Source organism: Phyllobates terribilis, unplaced genomic scaffold (genome assembly GCF_046119375.1).
Source record: "Phyllobates terribilis strain yellow unplaced genomic scaffold, ASM4611937v1 Scaffold_7__3_contigs__length_470593459, whole genome shotgun sequence".
Lineage (NCBI taxonomy): Eukaryota > Metazoa > Chordata > Amphibia > Anura > Dendrobatidae > Phyllobates > Phyllobates terribilis.
The window spans coordinates 187240657-187267389 of record NW_027362767.1 but is presented as its reverse complement, the minus strand read 5'-3'; the positions used below and the strand labels follow the sequence as shown (position 1 = coordinate 187267389).

The following is a 26733-nucleotide window of genomic DNA, read 5'->3' as shown; positions in this document are numbered from 1 at the left end:
TTGGGCTCTCGCTATATTGTATTCTTTCCCTGACTTCTTTATCGCTTTCTCTTCCTTTTGGGCTCTCGCTATATTGTATTCTTTCCCTGACTTCTTTATCGCTTTCTCTTCCTTTGGGCTCTCGCTATATTGTATTCTTTCCCTGACTTCTTTATCGCTTTCTCTTCCTTTGGGCTCTCGCTATATTGTATTCTTTCCCTGACTTCTTTATCGCTTTCTCTTCCTTTGGGCTCTCGCTATATTGTATTCTTTCCCTGACTTCTTTATCGCTTTCTCTTCCTTTTGGGCTCTCGCTATATTGTATTCTTTCCCTGACTTCTTTATCGCTTTCTCTTCCTTTGGGCTCTCGCTATATTGTATTCTTTCCCTTTGCATTCTGTCTTCCAGGCTGCTCTCGAGACATTAGATGAACTGAATTTGTTTGGTGCTAAAGGTGGTCCTCAGTCAGTGGTCCATGTGTTGTCAGATGAAATCCAGCATTGTCAGGTACATGACTTTCTTTTACCCCCTATCCTTTTAGTGCTGGCAGTTGACGGATTCTTTCTTTTCCACTATTAGTCTATTCTGCAGTCGATGCTTCCACGAGCCTCCACGTCCAAGGAGATCGATGCCGGGGTCCTGTCTGTCATTTCATTTCCAGCCTTTGCAGTGGAGGATCATCACCTGGTCCACATTACCAAGCAGGAAATAATTGACAAGTTACAGGTGTGTCACATCCTTCGTATCCATGTCCGCTCCACCACATTCCCCAGCATCGGTGCTCGGCCATCTAGTATCTGCCGTATATGTTGTCCGTTTTCAGTGCAGATTCAACGGGACCGTTTTTGGAACACATTCACACGTAGTCGACTTTTTGTCACTTGCCTGTTATGTTGCATGCTATGGCTGTGGTCCTTAACCTTTGCAATGCCAGGAATGAAAATAATGACTAATCTGCAGCTAAATCCATCCATTCTGCCCTCAGCAAGACTCTAGAAGTCTCAGGAAAGAAACTCTAATCCCCTGTTTTATTTTAACACTTTATCTATTTTATTATGTTTAAGAAACAAACCATATTACCTCCAATTTCACAGTGTACTTTTTTAATTACTTTAATTAGATTTAACACTCATACGTGCTTACAAATAATTTTTGTACATATTAAATCTCTTTGCAAGTGATAAATTCCCAAAATATAGGTTACTTAAAGGGGTATTCTCAAATTATTTAATTGCTTTAATTACTTAGCATGAAAACGAACATGTTTGCAATTAAATAGACTTTTCCATCTGCTATCATTTTCCTACAATGAGCGCTTTTATCTTTCATAGTATACAGCTATTTCCATGGAGCTCGGCCACTAGTGCCTGGCTGAGAGTGCAGTAGCTAATTTGAGAGAGGAGTTAGCTCCTAACATAACTCTCTCTCTCTTCAGGCTATTGATTTCTATACAGAAGTTATCTGCTCTCCTCTGTCCTTCTCCCTCTCAGCTCCTGACAAGCTGCTGTTATAAAACTTGCAGAATTACCAGACCCCACCATAGGCTTTTTCCAGAGCAGTTCTCCTAATCAGGGGTCTCCCTTTTCTGAGCCTTGTGCCCTGTTATGTCTGTGTAAATAATGTGGTAACAGTGAAGACTTGAGAACAAACCGCTAATAGCTGAATGTGCTACAGCAGCACTTGTGCTGAGCTTTATAGTGCTCTTAATACTACAGCTCTGCTACTCACCGGAGCTGTCACTCTTGGAGGAGAGCCGCCCCCCCAGAAGCAAGGAAGAGAGGAGACTGCATATATCGCAGCTGCTCAAGAGACAGTTAGAGACTCCCCTTTAATACTCTGCCTTTATTCGGAGCAGACCGCTTCCTGGGGTGTTTTGCAAACCCTCTCAGTTTGTGGTTTTCTATGTTTGTAAAGAGATTTTATTTAGTAGTTATAGACTGTCTTTATTTTTCTGCACCACCGTCAGGTCTGCCAGCACAATCCATTTTCTAAGTATTATGTCAAATTTCAGTTTGACTCATTTACTACAAAGTGATAGCCATGGCAATTTTGGCAACAAATGGGTCACACTGGAGATGTGAATCCTTATCATTTTCGGCAGTATTATCTCTCACTGTCTTCTTGTGTCCTTATTTTCTTTCTCTCCACATTCATATAGGGACGGTATGGCTGCTGCCGTTTCTTGCGTGATGGCTACCGAACACCAAAAGAGGTATCAATGCATTTTACAAATATTGTTAGTTAAATATGATAAAAATTAACTCCTGATCTGGCAATAAATGTGAATGTAACAAGCTCTATATGATCATTAACACCTTCTGGAAATATGATTTACATATTTGTCATGATCAAGAAGAGAGTCTTGCAAATTGAAGTACAGCTCCTGTGCGTCTCAATTGGGAGTTTGGCTCAACTGACAGAGGAGCTCATGCAGTAACAGCCAGAGCTGGTGTCTGCACCGTCCCTCGCTGATTAGCCCTCTACATGCCACAGTCAATAGAGGTCGCCTCCTGTGCGTCTCCATCGGGAGCTTGGCTCAACTGACAGAGGAGCTCCTGCAGTAACAGCCAGAGCTGGTGTCCGCATCGTCCCTCGCTGATTAGCCCTCTACATGCCACAGTCAGTAGATGTCGCTGTGTCCAGAGGGTTGTGTGACGTATAGAGCCCACTCCACTCCTCTGGCACTGATTCAATGGGTTTGTGATTAGATGACGGACACATGACACCTGTCAAAGAATGACCTCAAAGTCTGGCGGCACGGTGGCCTGTTAGGCCCTGCAGGTGTCGTGTCAGTGTAATAGTGACGGTCTGCTACCCCGCAGTGTAAAAGTGTTGCAGGTTATTAGGCCACTGATCCGTTAACTAAAAGTTAAGTCCCCTAGGGGGACTAGGTACAAAATTATACAAACTAAAGAAGGATAAAATTACAAAACACGTTTCACCAATTAAAATGCATTTTTTATGAAAAACAAAAGTAAAAAAAAGTTCACAGTATCTCCAAGTCTATAAGACCAGACCTATAACCCGTTCACATTATTTTATCCCTATAGGGAACGACATAGAAATAATAAACCCGGCAAAAATTCCACACCCAATGAAATAAAATGGGGGAAAAAAAAGTCACATGTAAATAAACTCTCACTGAAAACCTCATCTGACCCTCTAAAAATGATGTCCTCACAAGGTTTTGTTTGTGGAAATATAAAAAAATATATATTTTTTTGTAAATTTCATAAAAAAAATGAAAAATTGCTGCTAAACTTTTAACCCCGTCTAACATCCCAACAAAAATCCATTAGAAAGTGAAGCTGATTGAAGTAGAAATGTGGTAAATGTTATTTCTTAACTCATATATATATTTTTTTTAATTGAGAAGTTTCCTAAATTTTTGTCTTTTTTTTTTTCTAATATTTTCATAAATAAATGCAAATCATGGGGTCTTAGACTTACTAGGAACATAAAGTGCAATGTGTCACAAGAATCACTGACGCTTGTGGAAACTTTCCAGAGTTCTTGCTATATTGGTTTTAGGGTCATTACGGCTGGCGGAGAGGGGTTATAAATGCTTAGTATTGGACATAAGGATGTTCCCTAAATATTCTCCTTTTTCTTCTCCCAGGACCCCGGCAGGTTGTACTATGAACCAGCGGAGCTGAAGCTCTTTGAGAACATTGAGTGTGAGTGGCCGCTCTTCTGGACCTATTTAATCCTGGATGGGATATTTTTTGGTAATAAGGAGCAGGTAAGACACTTGTAGGACACGGCATACTGTCAAGTTTTTCTCAGATTACTCCTATGCTTTTGTGTTACTTCTTGTGAATGTTTTTATCAGGTGCAGGAATATAGAGAAGCGATGGAAAGTGTTCTCATCAAGGGAGCGCATGGTGTGCATCTGGTGCCAGAGCTTTACAGCGTGCCAGAAAGCAGGGTAAGGCGTGCTGCAAAGCAGTGGGCCCGTGATGGGCTCTAAGCATTGACTTATGAAGCAGACTCCTAATTTACTTGCAGGTTGAGGAAGAGTATCAGAATCCTCACACAGTAGATCGTGTACCCTTGGGAAAGCTGCCACATATGTGGGGACAATCGCTTTATATCCTAGGCTGTCTAATGTCGGAGGTAAGTTGGCCATATCTGGTTGTACAGAGGTCTTGTGCCTTTCTTGCCCCCGTTCTGCAGCTTCCATGAGTTCCGTTTAGAGAACAGTCCGTGTCAAAGTGGAGAAAAACTAGAGCCAGTATGCGGCATCACAGCATGACATGGTGCAGAATCTCTAACAAAAGAAAGAGGCGAGAAAACCCCTTTGGGAGGCTCTGTTTGACAATAATAACCCAACTGCTAAAAACTAAATCTATGACTTACCCAGTGTAAAGTGCTGATCATCTAGTGGCCACTCTAAGTATCACCATCAAAGTCCAGTACGAACATTATCTAGAATGAAGAGCCTTGAAAAAGGTATAAAAGGACCTGATGCTTAGACTGCTGGTTACTGGGGCAAGGGGGGACTTTACACAGAACTCACATGTTACAGAATAGAGGCTGACAATATCCTCGTAGCGCTACATATTATGAACAAAGAATTGATGATGGTTTGTGAAACCAGAAACACTCATCAGGAAACTAATATTCTGGCCAGTGAGAATATTCTGGCAAGGGATGGAAAAAACATCTTAATTATCTCATCTGAATAAATCATATTTTTATCATTAACAAGATATCCAGTACCATTCAAAAGTTTGGACACTTCTGTTCATCTTTCTTTTTTTGTTTCTAATGAAATGTGAACATTGTATATTCAGACAGAAGGCAGCAAAACCACTAACCGTCACTACACGTATGGGAAAAAGGAGTAAGGAAACTCATGTGAAACAAACCAGAATGTGTTAAAGCTTAGATTCCTCACAGTACTACCCTATTCCTCTGATAGCTTCACAACTCTTTAGCATTTTCTCCAGCAGCTTCACCGGGTCATCACATAAAATGACAACAGTCTTGAAGGAGTTCCCAGAGGTGCTGAGCACTTGTTGGCTGCTTTTACTCTCCAGTCCAACTCTCTCCAAGCCATGTGAATTGGGTTGAGGTGGGGTGATTGTGGAGGCCATACCATCTGACACAGCCCTCCATCCCACTTCTTGCTCACATAGCCTGGAGTTATGTTTGGGTCGTTGTCCTGTTGCAGCATAAATGATGGGAAACCAGATAGGAGGGTGAGTCGTTGCATAGTGCTGTTGTAGCCATTTTGGATAAGTGTGCCTTGAATTTGGAATATCTTCTCAAGTGTCACCAGCGAATCACCCCCACATCCTCACACCTCTTCCCCCATGCTTCTCAGTCGGCGCCACATATGTAGAAGCCATCCACTCACCATTTATGCGTTTCACAAAGACATAACAGTTGGTATAAAAAATCTTAAATGTTGACTCGTCAGACCACAGTACAGATTTCAACTGATCTAATGTCCAATCTTTGCTGTTTGGCTCAAACAAATCTTGTCTTGTTTGCCGCCCCAATTAGTGGCTACTTTGCAACAATTCTTCCATAGAGGCCCTCTTCTCACATTTTCTTCAGGACATTTGATGTTGAGATGTCTTCTACTTGATGTATGTGTATCATTTATGAGGGCTGTCATGTGACATGCTGTAAGGGCCCCGTCACACTAAGCGATGCAGCAGCGATCCCGACAACGATACGACCTGTCAGGGATCGTTGCTGCATCGCTAATACATCGCTGGTGAGCTGTCAAACAGGCAGGGTCACCAGCGATCAGGGGAGCAGCGATATCGTGGAAAGAATCGTTCCACGATGTCCTGCTCCCGTTACCAGCCTGCTGCAAGCAGGAGCAGGCTGGTAACTATGGTAAACATCGGGTTACTAAGTGCGCGTGTGCCCCTAGTAACCCGCTGTTTACCATGGATACCACTCTGCTACGGTGCGCGGGAGCCTCCGCGCACCGTAGCAGAGTGGTATCCATGGTAAACAGCGGGTTACTAAGTGCGCGCGTGCCCCTAGTAACCCGATGTTTACCATAGTTACCAGCCAGATCGTTGGTCCCGCTGGTCACACACAGCGATGTGTGCTGGCCAGCGGGAGGCCAGCGAACAAAAAATGGTCCAGGACACTTTGCAACGATCAGCGACCTCACAGCAGGGGCCTGATCGTTGCAAAGTGTCACACACAGCGACATCGCTGGTGAGTCACCAAAACCGTGACTCAGCAGCGATATCGCTAGCGATATCGCTATGTGAGACGGGGGCTTAAGTTTGTGATTTCTTAGGCTGGTAACTCTGATGAACTTATCCTCTGCAGTATAGGTAATTCTTGGCCTTCATTTCCTGGGGCTCTCCTAATGAGAGCCAGTTTCATCATAGTGGTTGATGGTTTTTTTAAGGACTACACAATACTTTCAAGGTTCTAGTAATTTCCCAAATTGACTGACCTTCCAATCTTTAAGAAATAGATTGTTCCTTCTCTTTAATTTAGTGTTTTTTGGCATATTCTGGCTTAGAACAATTGTAGATATGCCTACCAACATTGCTTCTGTCGAATACACCTGAAGGTTGCAAACACTTTCTGTATACTGGTATTCCACAAATGAACTCTGGCAAGGCATACCTGTTCATTGGAAGCCATTCCAGGTGATGATCTGATGAAGCTGCTTAAGAGAATGCAAGGGGGTGTAAAGCCGTCATCCAAGTAAAAGGTGTGTACATTGAGGAAACTAAGGTTTTAGTTTGTTTCATGTGTGTTTCTTTAGTCCTTGTGAACATATGTTTTCCTTTGTGGTTTTGCTGCTTCCAAGGGGAATAATAATAATTTCCACAATTGGATGTGGAACTTAGATGTAGTAAGATTATCTTATAAATGTGCCCATGCAATGTAGTGTATTATTTGCTGTGTCCAACCACGTAAAGCCGCTCCTGTTAATTGTCAGCACCTACCAGATGGACTGGGTCTTCCTTCAACCTTAAAAACTGTTACCACAGTTCTGGGCCTGGGAAGGATGCATAAAGGGAGCATACAGACAACACAACAGGGACTCATGGCTGCTTCTTTTAACATTTTATTGCCTGTTTTATCACAGGATTGTTTGTTTCTGCCACTTTTTCAGTCTTCTGAACTTTTATCATAAATTATGTCAGGGACTTAAGAACTCAGTGGCCCCGGATCGCCTACGCCTCTGATTTGACTTGAGCTCAAAAGGGTTTAAGACTAGACAGAAACACTTACTCCTGTGATAAAACAGGCAGGTAATTTTGTTTAATTTCAAAAAGTAGCAGCTGCGAGCCACTGCGGTGTCATCTGTATGCTTGTGTATCTTGAGTGACTTGTGCTTCCTTCCCCGGCTAGGAGATGTTATACATTCCTGCCCTGAACTGGAGCAGCTCTGCAGGGTCACACACCTCAAATAATACAGTACATAGCAGGGGGGACATTTATAAGATTATCTTGGCACAGGAAAGTTTTTTTTAACACATTCAGATGTAGAACTTATTCCAAATCTATTAATTAATTAAAATGCACTTTAATTGAGGAACAACCTCGCTTATCTGATTATACTTGAGTGAAATCCACTCTTCTATGCCTTTTGAATGTCAAATTAACAAGATTTGTTTTACAAGTGTTCGGGAAATCAGTACAGCACAGCCTTGTATGGTGTACTCAGTAGTGTCACAGACAAAGTAAAGTTCCCAGTGAAATATGTCGCCAATAGGAACTATAGGGGCGTGAATAGAAGTGTGACACTTCTCCGCCAGCAGTGCTCCTTTATCACCATGACACAGGAGTTATAAGACAAGATGGAGACCACAGGCAGTTCTCTCGCAGCAGACTCTCCAGGACATCGGCTTCACACATGCGCTGCGGGACTGGCAATATTCCCTATTATCTCAGTCTCTACCTATAAAAATGTTAAAAAAAAAAAAAAAATACCCAAGTAGCTGAAGGATTCCTGCAGAGAAGTACAGTGCATACAATAAGGGATGAGGCTTCTGTTGACCTCCTTATATTCCAATATACAACACAAATTAGGTCTTCACAAAACCCAGAAAAGGAAGTCCCATGCAAAATACAAATAAGACTGGACGTTTTTATTGAACAGATATGCAGGAAACATAATAAAAACCTATAAAAGAAGGGGGGACTGAAATCACTACAGGAAGCAAGTTACAGGCAAAAGCACGCATGTGAGATTCTTGTAGAAAGTGGAGGAAGCTGCTCTGCACTGATAAATATAAATCACAGTAGAGTCTGAAGGTCTCTAGAAGCTATGTGAAATACACCAAATACCAGTGTGTAAAAAAATTAAAGAACTACGTTGTTCCAGAGAACAAATTATTGGTGTAGGGTAGCAAATACCAACCACACATGCCGTAGGAGTATGCCAGCATGTGCTATCGAGACAATCAGATGTAAAAAAACACTTCCATAAAGATTTTATAATTATCCGGATTTGCACCCCTCTAACGCGCGTTTCACCTAATCATTTCTTCAGAGAGGGTGTAGGATAGACTGTTGTGAGGTGTTTTATATGTTTATGCAGCCAATAGAAAGCATAGGTATACAAGAAACAGCTGCACTATGGCGCTCATAGATTTCCCCGCCCCAGTGTTCACCCGGAAGTGCAGCTCGTGCGTCATGCTAAATCCTCCCCTTGGCCAGAATCCGACTAGACTGTTTCTGGCCTCGTGCAGTGCACTTGCATTAATCGCTGGAAGGCTTCTTCAAGGCAACATTTATTTTTTTAGATGTTTAAAGAAGTTGCATAGTGTTTTATCTAAGCCTGTGAGCGGAGTAAGGCCCCCATGATGGTGAGATTAAAGGGCTTGTCCGTCCCCTTCTGAAGTGCTGTACTCCGCTGTGAAAAAATAAGCAAATACTGAAATCTGTCACCGTCCATCCCAGTATCCGGGCAGTGAAGGGTTAGCACGGTGCTAGGCCGTCTGTCACTGCGGCATTGTGCGGGGGCGGCACTGTGCGGGGCGTACCTCCGCTCTGACCTCCACTCCTCAACATCTACTGCTCTCTAGAATACAATCCCTACTATAGATCTAGATGAAGAGATTCAGCCACAGCTTTGTGTTTGGTGACTCCCTTATCCTTCTCATCTGGGGTCACACCACACTGTCAGTGTAACCGCGTTGGTCCAGGAATATCTGCCGGACTGGGTGTTTGGCCATTAGGGAAAATAAACATTGTGGTTTGTTTGGGACCTTATGCTTCGATCTTACTGCCGGAGTGTGTTCAGAGGCAGACGCCCACCGATGGGGACATGCCAACTGTTCCACCAAGTAATAGCAAATAAGAAAAACATGGAGGCAGCAATTAACCCCCCATCTGTAGGTAAGCACAGTCTCCACTTTTGTTCTCGTAGGGGCCCACCTACAGTATTTTAAGACTTTTTCTGTGAAGAAACGCTTGGGGACTCATACAGGAGAATTATGGAAAGGAATGACAATTTTGGGTAGCAATTTCATTTTCAGAAGATTGACCCCTCCAACCAGCGTGTAATGCTGGTTTGTGGACCCACTGCGCCTCAGGCCGGGCTTACCCTGGAGGGGCGTAACTGTCTCCCGGGTCTTCACTAGGGCCTCTGACTGGGAGGATCGGCTGGGCTGCCGGCAGGCACCAGGCACCACTCCAGGGCAGTCACCAGGACCCCGGGTACTGGTGGGTGAGACAGAAGCGTAGTCGGGCGGTCCGAGGTCGGGACAGGCCGCACAGGTTCACTATTCGTAGCCTAGGTCAGGAGCGGAGAGATCAGGAGGTAAGCGGGAAGGTAAGCCGGGTCACTAACCGGTGAGACAAATCAGAAATGCGCCAATACAGGAAGCTAGAGACTGCGCTACGAGGAGCAGAAGGAATGGAGGGTGGAGGCGCCCGACATATCACCTGCTGGCGGATGATGGGCCGGGGAAGAGGAATGGATACAAATTCCTGTACAGATTGTCTCACAGGCAGCCGAGCTGGGAGAGGAGCACAGCGGGTCAGAGCGATGGACCGCCACTGGGTGCAGCTGAGCGAAACACGTGGTGAGTGGGGCGGCGGCGTACCACAGCGCTAGATATTCTGCACCAGTGTGCAGCCGCCCCGGACACCAGTTTATCTTCAGAAAGCTGCTCTATCTGTCTGCTCACCTTAATACCCAGGTACGTCATGTTATTAACCCCCTCTGGTGGAGCAGGAGCTGGCAAAGTCTCCTCTGCTAGCTCCGGGGTTAGCAGGTGGCTTTTGTCCCCATCTGCCCATAACGCCGGAGTACGTTCCAGATGAACTGTAATGACAATGTGTAAAAATGTGTCTGGGTGTAGCAGTGTATCATCTGCATGTAGCTTTGGTCCTCATATCCCCTTAAATTTGAGCGCAGCAATACTCTGAGAGGAGCTGATTAGCCAGCAGCTCAGAAGCAAAGCATGCAGGAGGAGCGGGCCCTCCTGACGCGCGCCTTTGCCCAGGAGGATTTGGGGTGAGTGTGACTAGTAGTCCTCATACTAGCCTTTTAGCGTTTGGAGGTTATACAGAATTCTACTCATCACAGTGCACCGATTCCTCCGTTCCATCGTCTAATGGTTTTCACTGATCAATAAAAAACAAAGTTGTGTTTTTATACAGTTTTGCTTAAGTGCGAGATTGAAGACGGCACGAGTGCTAGTATAGTGTTACCCTGCGTCACTTCTGGATTTTCTGCTGTGTGAGACAAAACATTGAAACGGTGACCTCCTCCCGCACCGCCCCCAAAAAATCCAGACAGAAATGAAATCTACAATTGTCTTGTCGGTCTCTGAGTCTGTCATCTCCAAGATTCTATGAAAACGACACCAGGCAGCCCAGTAAGTGACACATTGCTGGAATCAGGGTCTCTGCCCCTATATCATGCTGCTCTTAGATTGCATAAAATCCTGCTGACAGATTCCCTTTAATTCCCTTTAAAAAACATATTTTTGAACAAGAGTAGGATATATAAACTTATGCCATCCTATTGAAGGGACTTCACTGACGACGCCTGAATTCTGACTCCAGTTTTTCTTCACTTTTGACACTTTGAAAAGTCAGGAAAGCAGACAGAAGAGTCACAAGTTAGAGGAGGTAATGGATGGGTGAGAAGATGGTAGAGTAAAAGTAACACTGCAGCAATGTGATGTAAGATTACAATGACTATGCTTTGTCACACAAGTGTATGACGGGCTTTATACTTTGTCCATGGATCCTTGATGAATGCTTGACCTTCCTCCCACTCCGCACAGGGCTTCCTGGCTCCTGGAGAGATTGATCCCCTCAACAGAAGGTTTTCTACAGTCCCCAAACCAGATGTGGTGGTTCAAGGTTGGTTAATGAAGGCGTTAATTGTCCATCGCTGAAATATGAACACCCTTCATATTAGATGGAGCTTAAGAGTGGCGTTGGTGGTCACGGTCTCATCAAACCGCTTACCTCCTGCACATGTATAGAAGCAAAATATAAACATTTCCCAAGAATATACAATAATGCAAACTTTAAAAAAAACGTAATGTAATTATAATTTTAAGAGACTTGTCGGGATCTCGGCTGTCTCGCTATTTTGACAGCTACAGGTGCTTCTCACAAAATTAGAATATCATCAAAAAGTTAATTTATTTCAGTTCTTCAATACAAAAAGTGAAACTCCTATATTATATAGAGTCATTACACACAGAGGGATCTATTATATAGAGTCATTACACACAGAGGGATCTATTATATAGAGTCATTACACACAGAGGGATCTATTATATAGTCATTACACACAGAGGGATCTATTATATAGTCATTACACACAGAGGGATCTATTATATAGAGTCATTACACACAGAGGGATCTATTATATAGAGTCATTACACGCAGAGGGATCTATTATATAGTCATTACACGCAGAGGGATCTATTATATAGAGTCATTACACGCAGAGGGATCTATTATAGAGTCATTACACGCAGAGGGATCTATTATATAGAGTCATTACACACAGAGGGATCTATTATATAGTCATTACACACAGAGGGATCTATTATATAGAGTCATTACACACAGGGATCTATTATATAGAGTCATTACACGCAGAGGGATCTATTATATAGTCATTACACACAGAGGGATCTATTATATAGTTATTACACACAGAGGGATCTATTATATAGTCATTACACACAGAGGGATCTATTATATAGAGTCATTACACGCAGAGGGATCTATTATATAGAGTCACTACACGCAGAGGGATCTATTATATAGAGTCATTACACGCAGAGGGATCTATTATATAGTCATTACACACAGAGGGATCTATTATATAGTCATTACACGCAGAGGGATCTATTATATAGAGTCATTACACACAGAGGGATCTATTTCAAGTGTTTATTTCTGTTAATGGTGATTACGGCTTACAGCCAATGAAAACACAAAACTCATTATCTCAGTAAATTAGAATACTTTATAACAGCTTGAAAAATGATTTTAAAATCTGAAATGTCTGTTCAGTAAATGCCTCAATACTTGGTCGGGCTCCTTGTGCATCAATTACTGCATCAATGCGGCATGGAGGCGATCAGCCTGTGGCATGGAGGCGATCAGCCTGTGGCATGGAGGCGATCAGCCTGTGGCATGGAGGCGATCAGCCTGTGGCATGGAGGCGATCAGCCTGTGGCATGGAGGCGATCAGCCTGTGGCATGGAGGCGATCAGCCTGTGGCCCTGCTGAGGTGTTATGGAAGCCCAGGTGGCTTTGATAGGAGCCTTCAGCTCGTCTGCATTGTTGGGTCTGGTGTCTCTCATCTTCCTCTTGACAATACCCCATAGATTCTCTATAATAGATTCTCTATGGGGTTAAGGTCAGGCGAGTTTGCTGCCAATCAAGCACAGTGATACTGTTGTGTGTAAACCAGGTATTGGTACTTTTCGCCGTGTGGACAGGGGCCAAGTCCTGCTGGAGAATGACATTTCCATCTCCATAAAGCTTGTCGGCAGAGGGAAGCACGAAGTGCTGTAAAATGTCCTGGTAGACGGCTGCGCTGACTTTATTCTTGATAAAACACAGTGGACCTACACCAGCAGATGACATGGCCCCCCAAACCATCACGGATTGTGGAGACTTCACACTAGACCTCCAGCAGCTTGGATTGTGGCCTCTCCACTCTTCCTCCAGACTCTGGGACCTTGTGGAGTGTGTCAGTGACTGCCGTCTGGACATCTGTCAAGTCAGCAGTCTTCCCCATGATTATGGAGCCTACTGAAACAGACTAAGGGACCTTTATAAACGCTTAGAAAGCCTTTGCAGGTGTTTTTTTTAAATTATTCTAATTTACTGAGATAATGACTTTGGTGTTTTCATTGGCTGTAAGCCATAATCATCAACGTTAACAGAATTAAACACGTGAAATAGATCACTCTGTGTGTAATGACTCTATATAAGAGATCCCTCTGCGTGTAATGACTCTATATAAGAGATCCCTCTGTGTGTAATGACTCTATATAAGAGATCCCTCTGCGTGTAATGACTCTATATAAGAGATCCCTCTGCGTGTAATGACTCTATATAAGAGATCCCTCTGCGTGTAATGACTCTATATAAGAGATCCCTCTGCGTGTAATGACTCTATATAAGAGATCCCTCTGCGTGTAATGACTCTATATAAGAGATCCCTCTGCGTGTAATGACTCTATATAAGAGATCCCTCTGCGTGTAATGACTCTATATAAGAGATCCCTCTGCGTGTAATGACTCTATATAAGAGATCCCTCTGCGTGTAATGACTCTATATAAGAGATCCCTCTGCGTGTAATGACTCTATATAAGAGATCCCTCTGCGTGTAATGACTCTATATAAGAGATCCCTCTGCGTGTAATGACTCTATATAAGAGATCCCTCTGCGTGTAATGACTCTATATAAGAGATCCCTCTGCGTGTAATGACTCTATATAAGAGATCCCTCTGCGTGTAATGACTCTATATAAGAGATCCCTCTGCGTGTAATGACTATATAAGAGATCCCTCTGCGTGTAATGACTCTATATAAGAGATCCCTCTGCGTGTAATGACTCTATATAAGAGATCCTTCTGTGTGTAATGACTCTATATAATAGATCCCTCTGCGTGTAATGACTCTATATAAGAGATCCCTCTGCGTGTAATGACTCTATCTAATATGAGTTTCACTTTTTGTATTGAAGAACTGAAATAAATTAACGTTTGATGATATTCTAATTTAGTAGACACCAATAAATCTGATAGGCCAAACCGACCTAGAATACACCAAAATTAATGAAGGCAAAAAACAACTATAAGACCCAAAGTTGAAAAATTGCCAATACTTTAATGAAATACATATTAAAAAATACCTACAATAATAATAAAAGCAAGACACACCACAGATGAAAAAAGTGGTGGGGTGCCTGCACCCATAATGTGTGTAAGCTGACAACTATGTCATTCAGATAGCTAACATAAGCATATAATTAGTAATCAATACAAAACACGGTATTCAATATCTCGAGCAACAGAGAAGAAATATATATATATACTTATCACAGAGAATAACAACAATCCATAAATATATGCTTTAGTAATTAGCAGATGCCTCTGTTGGTCCAATATCCCAGTACAGTCACATATATAAATATCAATGCCCAAAAGGACTATAAAAAAGACTGAGATATAACCATAGTTATCAATGAGCTCAGGTCAGAGGTCCAGGCACCCACCACGCACCCGACGCGCGTTTCGCACAGGAAATGCTTCGTCGAGTTTCCTGTGCGAGACGCGCGTTGGGTGCGTGGTGGGTGCCTGGACCTCTGACCTGAGCTCATTGATAACTATGGTTATATCTCAGTCTTTTTTATAGTCCTTTTGGGCATTGATATTTATATATGTGACTGTACTGGGATATTGGACCAACAGAGGCATCTGCTAATTACTAAAGCATATATTTATGGATTGTTGTTATTCTCTGTGATAAGTATATATATATATTTCTTCTCTGTTGCTCGAGATATTGAATACCGTGTTTTGTATTGATTACTAATTATATGCTTATGTTAGCTATCTGAATGACATAGTTGTCAGCTTACACACATTATGGGTCCAGGCACCCCACCACTTTTTTCATCTGTGGTGTGTCTTGCTTTTATTATTATTGTAGGTATTTTTTAATATGTATTTCATTAAAGTATTGGCAATTTTTCAACTTTGGGTCTTATAGTTGTTTTTTGCCTTCATTAATTTTGGTGTATTGATATTCTAATTTAGTGAGATGCGCCTGTATATTTCCAAGTGATTGTCCCCTCCTGGCTACATACCTGCATCCACCTGAGATAATTTTATCCACAATATCATTTTGGCATGCAATAGAACGTTTTTTTTTTTTTTTTTTTTTGGATATTGATCCTAAATTGCCAAAATTGCAGACTATATGGTGTAGAAAAGGTACTGGACTCCCCTGAGCCACGCCTCATCCGACCTGTGTTTCTATCCTCCAATAACACATTCCTGGGTTCAGATACGACTCTATTATGTGCTGTGGAAACTGTAGAGGGATTATACCTCTTTCTCGCAGCCTGTTGTTAGTAATGGTACTTTCTCTGCAGAAGCTGCTTTTCTCTGAACAAATGCGCCCAGCATGCATAAACTCGCCTTAAGGAATGGCTCAGGCGGTGTGTCTGCGGTGACAACAGCTGGAGGATTGTAGTATTGTTAGGAACTGACCTGGGTTAAATATTGCAACCGCTAGGAGCAGCACCAGTAGGTGGCGTAGTCAGGGAAGCCAGGAATCGGTACACAGGAAAACTGTATAATCTTTGTATGAAGCAGCAGGAGAAGGGAGCCCTTGACTTGGGAAGTGTGGACCCCTGTCCCTCTTTATCGTCACCTGTCAAAAGAATGTCCAAAAACGGAGTCTGAATTGTGGGGGTATTGACTGTAAACCACAGATTGTACTCATTGTTTTTTTGATGGGTGGCAACCTCAGAATTATCACATGTATTACCACACCACAATATAAGGAGATCATCTATATATCTACCATACCATTTCAACTTAGTGGAAAAGGGGTTAGTTGGATTGATAATGAACCTCTCCTCCCACGAGGCCATGAATAAAGAAGGCTAAGCCCATTTCTTCTCAGCAGTGTATGTTAGTGTCTCCTGTTTTATTATGTTTGTGTTTTCTATATATTTCTAACTTTTGATTAGTAATTGATAGTAATACATTTAAATAATGTGGGTGGAATATTCTGCATAAAAGTGGTACCCGTGATGTGTGAGCCAGAAGAAGCGTGTAAACCCGCCAAACAGCTGATGTCTCTGTTAGCAACTCTGTAACTGAAATAGAGCACATTTTACTGACATTTTACTGAAATTGCCCGTGGCGAGTGCAGCCTGATATCTCCAGAATATCTAAATCTTTTGATATTATGTTCTGTTGATGGTGGAACTTTAAAGTCTTTGTAGTTTTGCGTTAGGGAACGTTTTCCCCAAATTGTTCCACAATTTTTAGATGTAGATCAGATTGGTGACATCTGACCATCTTGGCTTCTGAGAGACTCTGCCTCTCCACATGGTTTTTTTTATACCCAATCTTTCTTAGTTGAATATTGACCCTCCAGCTGTTTTTTTATTAGGACCACTTACTTTTCCAGCCTATAGTTTATTTGACGTTGTCGATTCGACATTTTTGAAGTGTTGCTGTCATCAATCTTTAACCCCTTTCTGATATTTTTGGTAATAGTTAGTGATGAGCGAGCACTAAAATGCTCGGGTGCTCGATGTTCGGGTTGAGCACATTGGAATACTCGGGTGCTCGACCCGAGCAACGAGCCCAATGTAAGTCTATGGGAAACTCGAGCATTTTTGTGGTGGTCCCCCCCGGCGGTCTGCAGAAGGTCAAAAATTGCCCGAATCTATGGAAACGGTGCTCAATTTAACGTCAGGCAGACAGGCAGGCAGGGTATATAGGAGGGTGCATGAAAAACATAGCAGGGCAATTGGAACACACTAGTGCCCTCCGATTTTCATGCACCCGTCTCTTTAAAAAAGCCGACAATTCATTCATTAGCGGCATACACCGGTACCCGACTATTTAGAACAGAAAGAATAGAGCATCACACATAGATTAGATAGATAGAAACATGTCAGTCACATATATAATAAGTACAGTGACAGTGTTGCTTACTGTACTTGTCATTTAGTGTTAAAATAAAGGATTTATTAAAAAAAAAAAATTGGTGTGGCGTTCCCCGTAATTTTAGTCTCTAGCGGAGGTTAAGCAGACGGGTGGGGCAGATTTTTGAAGCCTGGGAAGGGGGTAATACCCACGGAGCTTCACAGGCTACTAATATCAGCCCCCAGCTGAATACCTAGCCTTTACTAGCTATTAAAATGGGGGACCCCAAAAAAAATGACGTGGGGTCCCCCCTATTTTAATAGCTAGCAAAGGCTAGGCAGACAGCTGGGGGCTGATATTAATAGCCCAGGAAGGGTGCCGTGAATATTGGCCCCCTCACAGGCTAGAAACGCCAGCCGTCAGCCGCCCCAGAAATGGCGCATCCATAGGATACGCCAATTCTGGCACTTAGGCTCGCTCTTCCCACTGCCCTGTAGCGGTGGCAGTGGGGTAATAGGGCTGGGGTTGATGTCAGCTTATAATGCCAGCTGACATCAAGCCCAGGTTAGTAATGGAGAGGCGTCTATAAGACACCCCCATTACTAACCACATAGTCAAAGTTAAAAAAAGCACAAACACCCAGAATAAAGTCCTCTAGTGGAAATAAAGACACAATTCTTTATTGTTCTAAATTAAACTATACTTACCATCACGCCCATTCCAGCTGAAGCCAATGTCTCCTGCAATGAAAGGAAAATAATAAAGCAACCTCATCCTTACCTTTCCATGGTTCCCAGGGTGGCTCCAGCTCTGCTACATTCACATGACAGGCTGGATCGCTGCAGAAAGCTGCCATCCAGCCTGTCATCCCGCCGACACTGAGAAGCGCAGGCATGCTCTATTCTTTCTGTTCTAAATTGTCAGGTACCGATAGATGCCGCTGATGAATTGCCGGCCTGCTTTTTTAAAGAGACAGGTGCATGAAAACACTATTTATTTATTTATTTTTTTTTTAAATAAATCCTTTATTTTAACACTAAATGACAAGTACAGTAATCAACACTGTCACTGTACTTCATATATATGTGACTGACATGTTTCTATCTATCTAATCTATGTATGAAGCTCTATTCTTTCTGTTCTAAATTGTCGGGTACCGGTGTATGCCGCTGATGAATTGCCGGCTTTTCATGTTTCACTGTGAGCACTATTCCCATCGAATTGGGTAGTGACTGTAATGCCACAACCACCATGGCTGTGACATTACAGTGAGTGGCAGACAATCCCTGCATGATTGGTGCGCTAAATAGCTCCAGACATGCAGGACGGGGACCCGAGCTCCCCCCGAGCATCGCGCAAGTACTCGGCGAGCTCCAAGCATCTCGAGTACTGAGATGCTCGGGCGAGTACCGAGCAGTGGTGAGCATGCTCGCTCATCACTAGTAATAGTATGTCATGGTGACCTGGGCCAATTGGACCAATGACGTACTATTACTTCATATGGTGATCGCGCCCACACAGCCTGGTGTCAGCTGATTGTTACAGCTGACACCCGGTGCTATGTGCAGGGAGCGGTCCCGCACCGCTCCCTGCACATTAATCCCCAAAGTGCTGCGATCTAAGTCGGGGGCAAGGGGAGGTAAGCGCCGATACTTACCTCCTCTACCGGTGTCCCGCGCTGTCTGTGGCGGCTCTCAGATGTTGTCATGGTGACTCAATGTCATCATTACAACATCCGGGTCATCAGACAGCAGGAAGTTACTATGGTCATGTGCAGTGCGTGATCAAAGTAACTTCTGCCTGTGCAGCACTGACAGCCTGTATAGCACAAGGATGCTGCTGCATCTCTACCCTATACAGGCGATCAGAATGTAAAAAGTGAAAGTCCCATAGTGGGATAACGTGTAAAAGTCCAAAAAGTGTCGGAAAGTGAAAAAAAAAAAAAAAAAAAAAAATTGTAAAAATATATTAAAAAATACTGTACGTGTCCGGAACGACCTGACATATAAAACTGTCCCACTGGTTAATACCTTAAGTGAATACGGTTAAAAAAAAGAAAAAAAAACAATGCTTTATCATACACCAAACAAAAAAATGCAAGAAAACGTGATAAAAAAACGAATGCAAATAAATGGTACCGCTGAAAACGTCATCATGTTCCGCAAAATACAAGCCGCCATACAGCTCCATCAACCGAAATATAAAAAGTTATAGCTTTCAGAATAAAGCGATACAAAAAAATAATTTTTTCTATAAATAGTTTTTGTGTAAAAGCGCCAAAACATAAAAAAGATTTAAATGTGGTACCATTGTAAACGTACTGACCCGAAGAATAAAGCTGCCTTATCAATTTCACCACACGCAGAGCGGCATAAAAAAAAACAATTCCTCAGTTGTTATTTTTTTGTTCTGCCTCCCAAAAATCTTATTAGAAAGCGATCAAAAAATGTCACGTGCCCAAAAATGGTATCAATAAAAACGTCAACTCGTCCCGCCAAAAACCAGCTGTCACATGACTGTCGGCCGAAATATGGAAAAATATGGTGATGCAAAAACTAGTCTGCCTAGAAAACCTAATATGAATCTGGTATCGCTGTAATCGCACCGAACCAAAGAATAAAGTTGTCTAATCAATTATACCACACGAGGAATGGTTTAAAAAATAAACTTTAGGGTTGGGCTGGTGTTGGGTTGGGGTTGGGTTGGGGTTGGGTTGGGGTTGGGCTGGGGTTGGGCTGGGGTTGGGCTGGGGTTGGGCTGGGGTTGGGCTGGGGTTGGGGTTGGGCTGGGGTTGGGCTGGGGTTGGGCTGGGGTTGGGCTGGGGTTGGGCTGGGGTTGGGCTGGGGTTGGGCTGGGGTTGGGCTGGGGTTGGGCTAGGGTTGGGCTTGGGCTGGGGTTGGGCTGGTGTTGGGCTGGTGTTGGGCTGGTGTTAGGCTAGGGTTGGGGTTGCGCTGGTGTTAGGCTACGGTTGGGGTTGTGCTGGTGTTAGGCTAGGGTTGGGGTTGGGCTAGGGTTGGGGTTGGGCTAGGGTTGGGGTTGGGCTAGGGTTGGGGTTGGGCTGGTGTTGGGCTAGGGTTGGGGTTGGGCTAGGGTTGGGGCTAGGGTTGGGGTTGGGGTTGGGGCTAGGGTTGGGCTAGGGTTAGGGTTGGGGTTGTATTAGGGTTGAAATTTTTTTGAAAGTTAAGAAAAAAAAATGATGACGATATGGCGACTAGTGTTGCGCACAAGTGCCCGCTACTTGGGTTTGCATTGGGTGCTCGGGTGTGCACGGAGTATCGCGGGTGCTCGAGTGACATGCTTGAGTCTCCGCCCCAAATGTTTTGCAGCAGTTATACAGCCAAAAAAACCTTGTGGGGATTGCCTGCCATGCATGAGCGATCACCGCATGTTTTTTTTTGGGGTGTCTAATAACCGTGACACATGCGGGCGGGGACTCGAGCATGTCACTTGAGCACCCACGATACATGGTGCATACCTGAGTACCCGATGCATCCTCAAGTAGCGAGCACTTGCGCTCAAGACTAAGGACAACTTATTCAATATGATGACCTAATGTTATCAAATTCTGTGTTGTACCTCTGGGTTCAAAATGTTCACTATACCCCTTGATAAAATCCTTGAGGGGTCTAGTTTTCAAAATGGAGTCACTTATGGGGGGTTTCCACTGTTTAGGCACATCAGGGGCTCTCCAAACACGACATGGCATCCGCTAATTATTCAAACAAATTTTACATTCAAAAAGTCAAATTTCGCTTCTTCCCTATCGAAGAAATTTTACCACAATCATGAAGTACAATATGTCACGAAAAAACATCTCAAAATCAGGGGGTTCTTTGAAGCGTTCCAGAGTAATTACCTCGTAAAGTGACAGTGGTCAGAATTGTAAAAATTGGCCTGGTCATTAATGTGCAAACCACCCTCGGGGGTAAAGGGGTTAAATGAGTTAATTTTTTTTTTCAAATCTTGATTTAAGGAATTTGTATACATATAATAATAATAAAGCGATACCAAATACAGTAAATGTTGTTCCAATTATTACTTATTGAGTCAAAATGTATAAGAAACATTTACTTTCATTTTTTTTTTTAACAAGAAAGGAAGAGCGGGAGGGTGGAATGGGGAAGAACTTTGGGGTACAGAGTCCAAGGCGAGCAGGTCGTGTATGATAGAATTAGATGTCATGTGAAGTTCAGTAAAAACATCAAATTAAGTTTGTCAAGGGAGGGTGCGAGCTTATCGGCTGTGATGGTTAACGTCAGTGTCCTTCCAACCACTAATGGTTTCCATCATCGTGGCATATTGATTTTGGTCTGGGGCAATTGGCTCAAGTAGTGGTTGAGATCGGGGCCGCAGGAGATGTCTGGGGGCGTTCAGGGGTATAATACCAGCGGGTCACTATCTTAAAAGTATTTTCCTGTAGTAGTGTGCACCTTGAAAATCCGTGAGAGTTTGCTAGAATGCGAGGTATGTCTTGAGAGGAAAATTTAGTCTCTAACTCCTTTTCCAATGAAATGATATATACTGGGGTGCGCTGTTCAATTGGGTTGGTCAGGTTTGCATAAATTTTGGAAGTGAGTTTAGTTATGGTGCCCGTGAGTCTAACAAATGGTTCGAGCCAAAGTTTGTGTTTGAGTGCTGTTTTAAATTGTGACATAGTGTAGTTTATATGTTCTTCCATAAGGAAGGTGAACGATTGTCTGTTTCTTACTGCCAGCCAGCTTTCCCGGTATGCAGGTAGGTCGTCTATATAATGTGAAATTGGTAAGTTGGTTAATAATTCCTCTATCTATCTATCTATCTATCTATCTATCTATCTATCTATCTATCTATCTATCTATCTATCTATCTAGATCTCCTTATATTGGGGGTCTGCCAGCCACGGTAATACTTTTAGCGGGATATTTTCTAGAAAGTGGCAGTAAGGCAGTTGGTTTGGTATGCGGGTACGTCTCAGTGAAAGGGTTGCGTTGGTTATTTCGTCTCGCTTACCCGGAGAGGGATGTTTCGATGTCCACCGGTAGCAATGAACATCTGCACCCGGCATGATAAGTTCTATATTAGAGATACTGTTATCTTGTTAAGCTTTTACTAAGTTAATCCAGCGGGTGAGGTGGATTGCCGAGTAATAGAGGCGGAAATCTGAGAGTCCCAGTCCCCCCCTTTCTCTCGGTTTCATTGTGGTTTTAAGGGATAATCTGCCATTTTTGTGTTTCCATATGAACTGGGACACGATTTGATGTAAGGATGAAATGAAGGAATCGGGGAGTTTTACGGGCATCATGTTCATGGTATAAAAAAAATCTTCGGGAAAATATGTTTTAACAACGTTAGCTCCACCAATCCACGATAACACCGGAATATTGTATTTCTTTAGGGTGTTTCTAATCTTATTAAGCAGAGGTAAGTAGTTAGCAGTATATAAGGAGTCCGGTTCGGGAGTTAGGTTTAAGTACTTCAATTTGTTAGGGGACCTCCTCTCTTTTGGAGCTGGTGCGGTCCTTGTATCAGTGTGTGACCTTCAAATGGAAGATCCTGCACGGTATAGTTCCACACTTCCCATGGACTTCAGCTGGAGATGCTGTGACTTGTAGTTCCACAATTGGTACAGCATCATTCTGGTTCCTCAAGAAGCATGCAGGCCTCAATGTGTGCTAATAGTGGAAATAGGAGTCCCCGCCGGACAACTGAAAGCCGAGAGAACTCCAACCAAAAGCTGCAGTATCTTTATATCAAGTTCATGTGGGAAGTACGAAATCCACCTGGATAAGTGGGAGATCATGCAGCGTCCTAAGTCTGGCAACACGGCCTTCATCGTATGTAGCTACGAATACTCAGTAATTAGGAATTCACACGGACGCCGGCTTCCATCATCTATCTACTGTGAGAGAACTTTCCACAACGACGGTATATACAACTCCCTGAATGAATGGCTTGGGTGCAGCCGGGGCAGGACCGGGCGCGACTCCTGCTGGAAGCCAACATGGGCAAAATACAATGTGATCAGTGGAATTAATGCCCTATAGAAGTCAGTCAAATACATCAGTGACTTCTGGATTCCTCCAAAAGTCGTCAAACACTTGAAGCTGAAAGATCTGATCTGCACAGGGTCATGCCATGAGGACTGCTGAGGAACGTTGGCCTGTAAACATCCCCTGTGGTGTTTTGCTTCTGCATTCATTCTGTTCTGGTAACGCTGTGAGGTTTGTGCTCCGCTGTGTGGGCGCTGTGAGGTTTGTGCTCCGCTGTGTGGGCGCTGTGAGGTTTGTGCTCCGCTGTGTGGGCGCTGTGAGGTTTGTGCTCCGCTGTGTGGGCGCTGTGAGGTTTGTGCTCCGCTGTGTGGGCGCTGTGAGGGCTGTGCTCCGCCGTGTGGGCGATGTGCGGGCTGCGCTCCGCCGTGTGGGCGATGTGCGGGCTGCGCTCCGCCGTGTGGGCGATGTGTGGGCTGCGCTCTGCCGTGTGGGCGATGTGTGGGCTGCGCTCCGCCGTGTGGGCGATGTGTGGGCTGCCCTCCGCCGTGTGGGCGATGTGTGGGCTGCGCTCCGCCGTGTGGGCGATGTGTGGGCTGCGCTCCGCCGTGTGGGCGATGTGTGGGCTGCGCTCCGCCGTGTGGGCGATGTGTGGGCTGCGCTCCGCCGTGTGGGCGATGTGTGGGCTGCGCTCCGCCGTGTGGGCGATGTGTGGGCTGCGCTCCGCCGTGTGGGCGATGTGTGGGCTGCGCTCCGCCGTGTGGGCTGCGCTCCGCCGTGTGGGCGATGTGTGGGCTGCTCTCCGCCGTGTGGGCGATGTGCGGGCTGCTCTCCGCCGTGTGGGCGATGTGTGGGCTGCCCTCCGCCGTGTGGGCGATGTGTGGGCTGCCCTCCGCCGTGTGGGCGATGTGTGGGCTGCCCTCCGCCGTGTGGGCGATGTGTGGGCTGCCCTCCGCCGTGTGGGCGATGTGTGGGCTGCCCTCCGCCGTGTGGGCTGCGCTCCGCCGTGTGGGCTGCGCTCCGCCGTGTGGGCTGCGCTCCGCCGTGTGGGCTGCGCTCCGCCGTGTGGGCGATGTGTGGGCTGCGCTCCGCCGTGTGGGCGATGTGTGGGCTGCGCTCCGCCGTGTGGGCTGCGCTCCGCCGTGTGGGCTGCGCTCCGCCGTGTGGGCGATGTGCGGGCTGCGCTCCGCCGTGTGGGCGATGTGCGGGCTGCCCTCCGCCGTGTGGGCGATGTGTGGGCTGCCCTCCGCCGTGTGGGCGATGTGTGGGCTGCCCTCCGCCGTGTGGGCGATGTGTGGGCTGCCCTCCGCCGTGTGGGCGATGTGTGGGCTGCCCTCCGCCGTGTGGGCGATGTGTGGGCTGCCCTCCGCCGTGTGGGCGATGTGTGGGCTGCGCTCCGCCGTGTGGGCGATGTGTGGGCTGCGCTCCGCCGTGTGGGCGATGTGTGGGCTGCGCTCCGCCGTGTGGGCGATGTGTGGGCTGCGCTCCACCGTGTGGGCTGCGCTCCGCCGTGTGGGCTGCGCTCCGCCGTGTGGGCGATGTGTGGGCTGCGCTCCGCCGTGTGGGCTGCGCTCCGCCGTGTGGGCGATGTGTGGGCTGCGCTCCGCCGTGTGGGCGATGTGTGGGCTGCGCTCCGCCGTGTGGGCGATGTGCGGGCGATGTGTGGGCTGCGCTCTGCCGTGTGGGCGATGTGTGGGCTGCGCTCTGCCGTGTGGGCGATGTGTGGGCTGCGCTCTGCCGTGTGGGCGATGTGTGGGCTGCGCTCTGCCGTGTGGGCGATGTGTGGGCTGCGCTCTGCCGTGTGGGCGATGTGTGGGCTGCGCTCTGCCGTGTGGGCGATGTGTGGGCTGCGCTCTGCCGTGTGGGCGATGTGTGGGCTGCGCTCTGCCGTGTGGGCGATGTGTGGGCTGCGCTCTGCCGTGTGGGCGATGTGTGGGCTGCGCTCTGCCGTGTGGGCGATGTGTGGGCTGCGCTCTGCCGTGTGGGCGATGTGTGGGCTGCGCTCTGCCGTGTGGGCGATGTGTGGGCTGCGCTCTGCCGTGTGGGCGATGTGTGGGCTGCGCTCTGCCGTGTGGGCGATGTGTGGGCTGCGCTCTGCCGTGTGGGCGATGTGTGGGCTGCGCTCTGCCGTGTGGGCGATGTGTGGGCTGCGCTCTGCCGTGTGGGCGATGTGTGGGCTGCGCTCTGCCGTGTGGGCGATGTGTGGGCTGCGCTCTGCCGTGTGGGCGATGTGTGGGCTGCGCTCTGCCGTGTGGGCGATGTGTGGGCTGCGCTCTGCCGTGTGGGCGATGTGTGGGCTGCGCTCTGCCGTGTGGGCGATGTGTGGGCTGCGCTCTGCCGTGTGGGCGATGTGTGGGCTGCGCTCTGCCGTGTGGGCGATGTGTGGGCTGCGCTCTGCCGTGTGGGCGATGTGTGGGCTGCGCTCTGCCGTGTGGGCGATGTGTGGGCTGCGCTCTGCCGTGTGGGCGATGTGTGGGCTGCGCTCTGCCGTGTGGGCGATGTGTGGGCTGCGCTCTGCCGTGTGGGCGATGTGTGGGCTGCGCTCTGCCGTGTGGGCGATGTGTGGGCTGCGCTCTGCCGTGTGGGCGATGTGTGGGCTGCGCTCTGCCGTGTGGGCGATGTGTGGGCTGCGCTCCGCCGTGTGGGCGATGTGTGGGCTGCGCTCCGCCGTGTGGGCTGCGCTCCGCCGTGTGGGCGATGTGCGGGCTTTGCTCTGCTGTGCGGCTGATATATAAGGTCAGCACTTGCCATCTTTCACCGCCGTCTGCTCCTACCTTTTCCCTTTCCTTGTCCCCTTGCCTCTGTTGGGTTTCTCTGATCTCTGTACTTGTAAAGACCCTGTTAGTAATAAATCCCCCTTTTAATGATCCAGTTGCTAATTATTAGTAATGGACACACCTTCCTTTGTAGGATCTACAAGACTGGTGTAATCCATGAGCAGCTGTGGCGTTCCTCACACGAGACTCCAGTCCTTGATGAGAGTAAGACTTGTGGTGAGAAGCCGAGGCGATCGCCACTTGTCAGAAGCTTCTGATTGATGAATAAGGAGCGTCTGACTCCAGAACACCCCCTCATCAAGACCATTGTGAATGTGCCGCTCTTGATGACTTGGGCCCATAGAGGGTCGCCCAATTAGAAACTCCTTTTTTCTTTATTTTCTATCTTTAATTCCTTGGATTGGATATTTTTGTTCAGGGTTATGGTAATATATTATACCAGAACACTCTGTGAGCTGACATATTTCATTGTATCTTGCATTGTTTATAGGTCGTTGTATTGAGAGCGTCGGCTTTCGAGCGGAAGAGTAAAATGTCACTTCTCTTAACCCTGAAGGGGTTAAGAGAAGTGAGATAAGACGGCGTGTGTGCACAGTATTGTGGCTTTGACATGGCTGTGAACAGTGTTCATTTTATGAGGCGCTTTTTCAGGTGGGTTCTGAGCAGAATCCTCCTGTAAGAGACGCCATGTGCAAATACCCTCTGCGACAAAGTACTGGAGGGGAGATATGTTTTACTGACGCCAGTAGCTTCAGTGATTTGAAACCTGGAAGTTTGCACCAGCACACTAAGTGCTGAGATGAGTTAATCAGCCATTTTTAATGGGCTAGGTTTTATGTGAACAGCTGTAGAGCGGGTGGGAGGCTGTTCACCATATCTCCACCCCGGCGTTTGGTCTGGGATATGA

At 46.0% G+C, this 26733-nt stretch overlaps 1 protein-coding gene across 2 annotated transcripts in view; it reads left to right on the top strand.

The window, feature by feature from the left end:
* Window positions 1-26733, top strand: part of PHKA1 (phosphorylase kinase regulatory subunit alpha 1) — a 262039-nt gene that overhangs the window by 31300 nt on the left and 204006 nt on the right. For both annotated transcript variants that reach the window (XM_073639602.1, XM_073639601.1), the window contains exons 7-13: window positions 388-486; window positions 559-705; window positions 2138-2191; window positions 3599-3721; window positions 3812-3907; window positions 3988-4095; window positions 11217-11295. In XM_073639602.1, the coding sequence (XP_073495703.1) occupies window positions 388-486; window positions 559-705; window positions 2138-2191; window positions 3599-3721; window positions 3812-3907; window positions 3988-4095; window positions 11217-11295 (706 nt within the window). The remainder of the gene's footprint in view (window positions 1-387; window positions 487-558; window positions 706-2137; window positions 2192-3598; window positions 3722-3811; window positions 3908-3987; window positions 4096-11216; window positions 11296-26733) is intronic.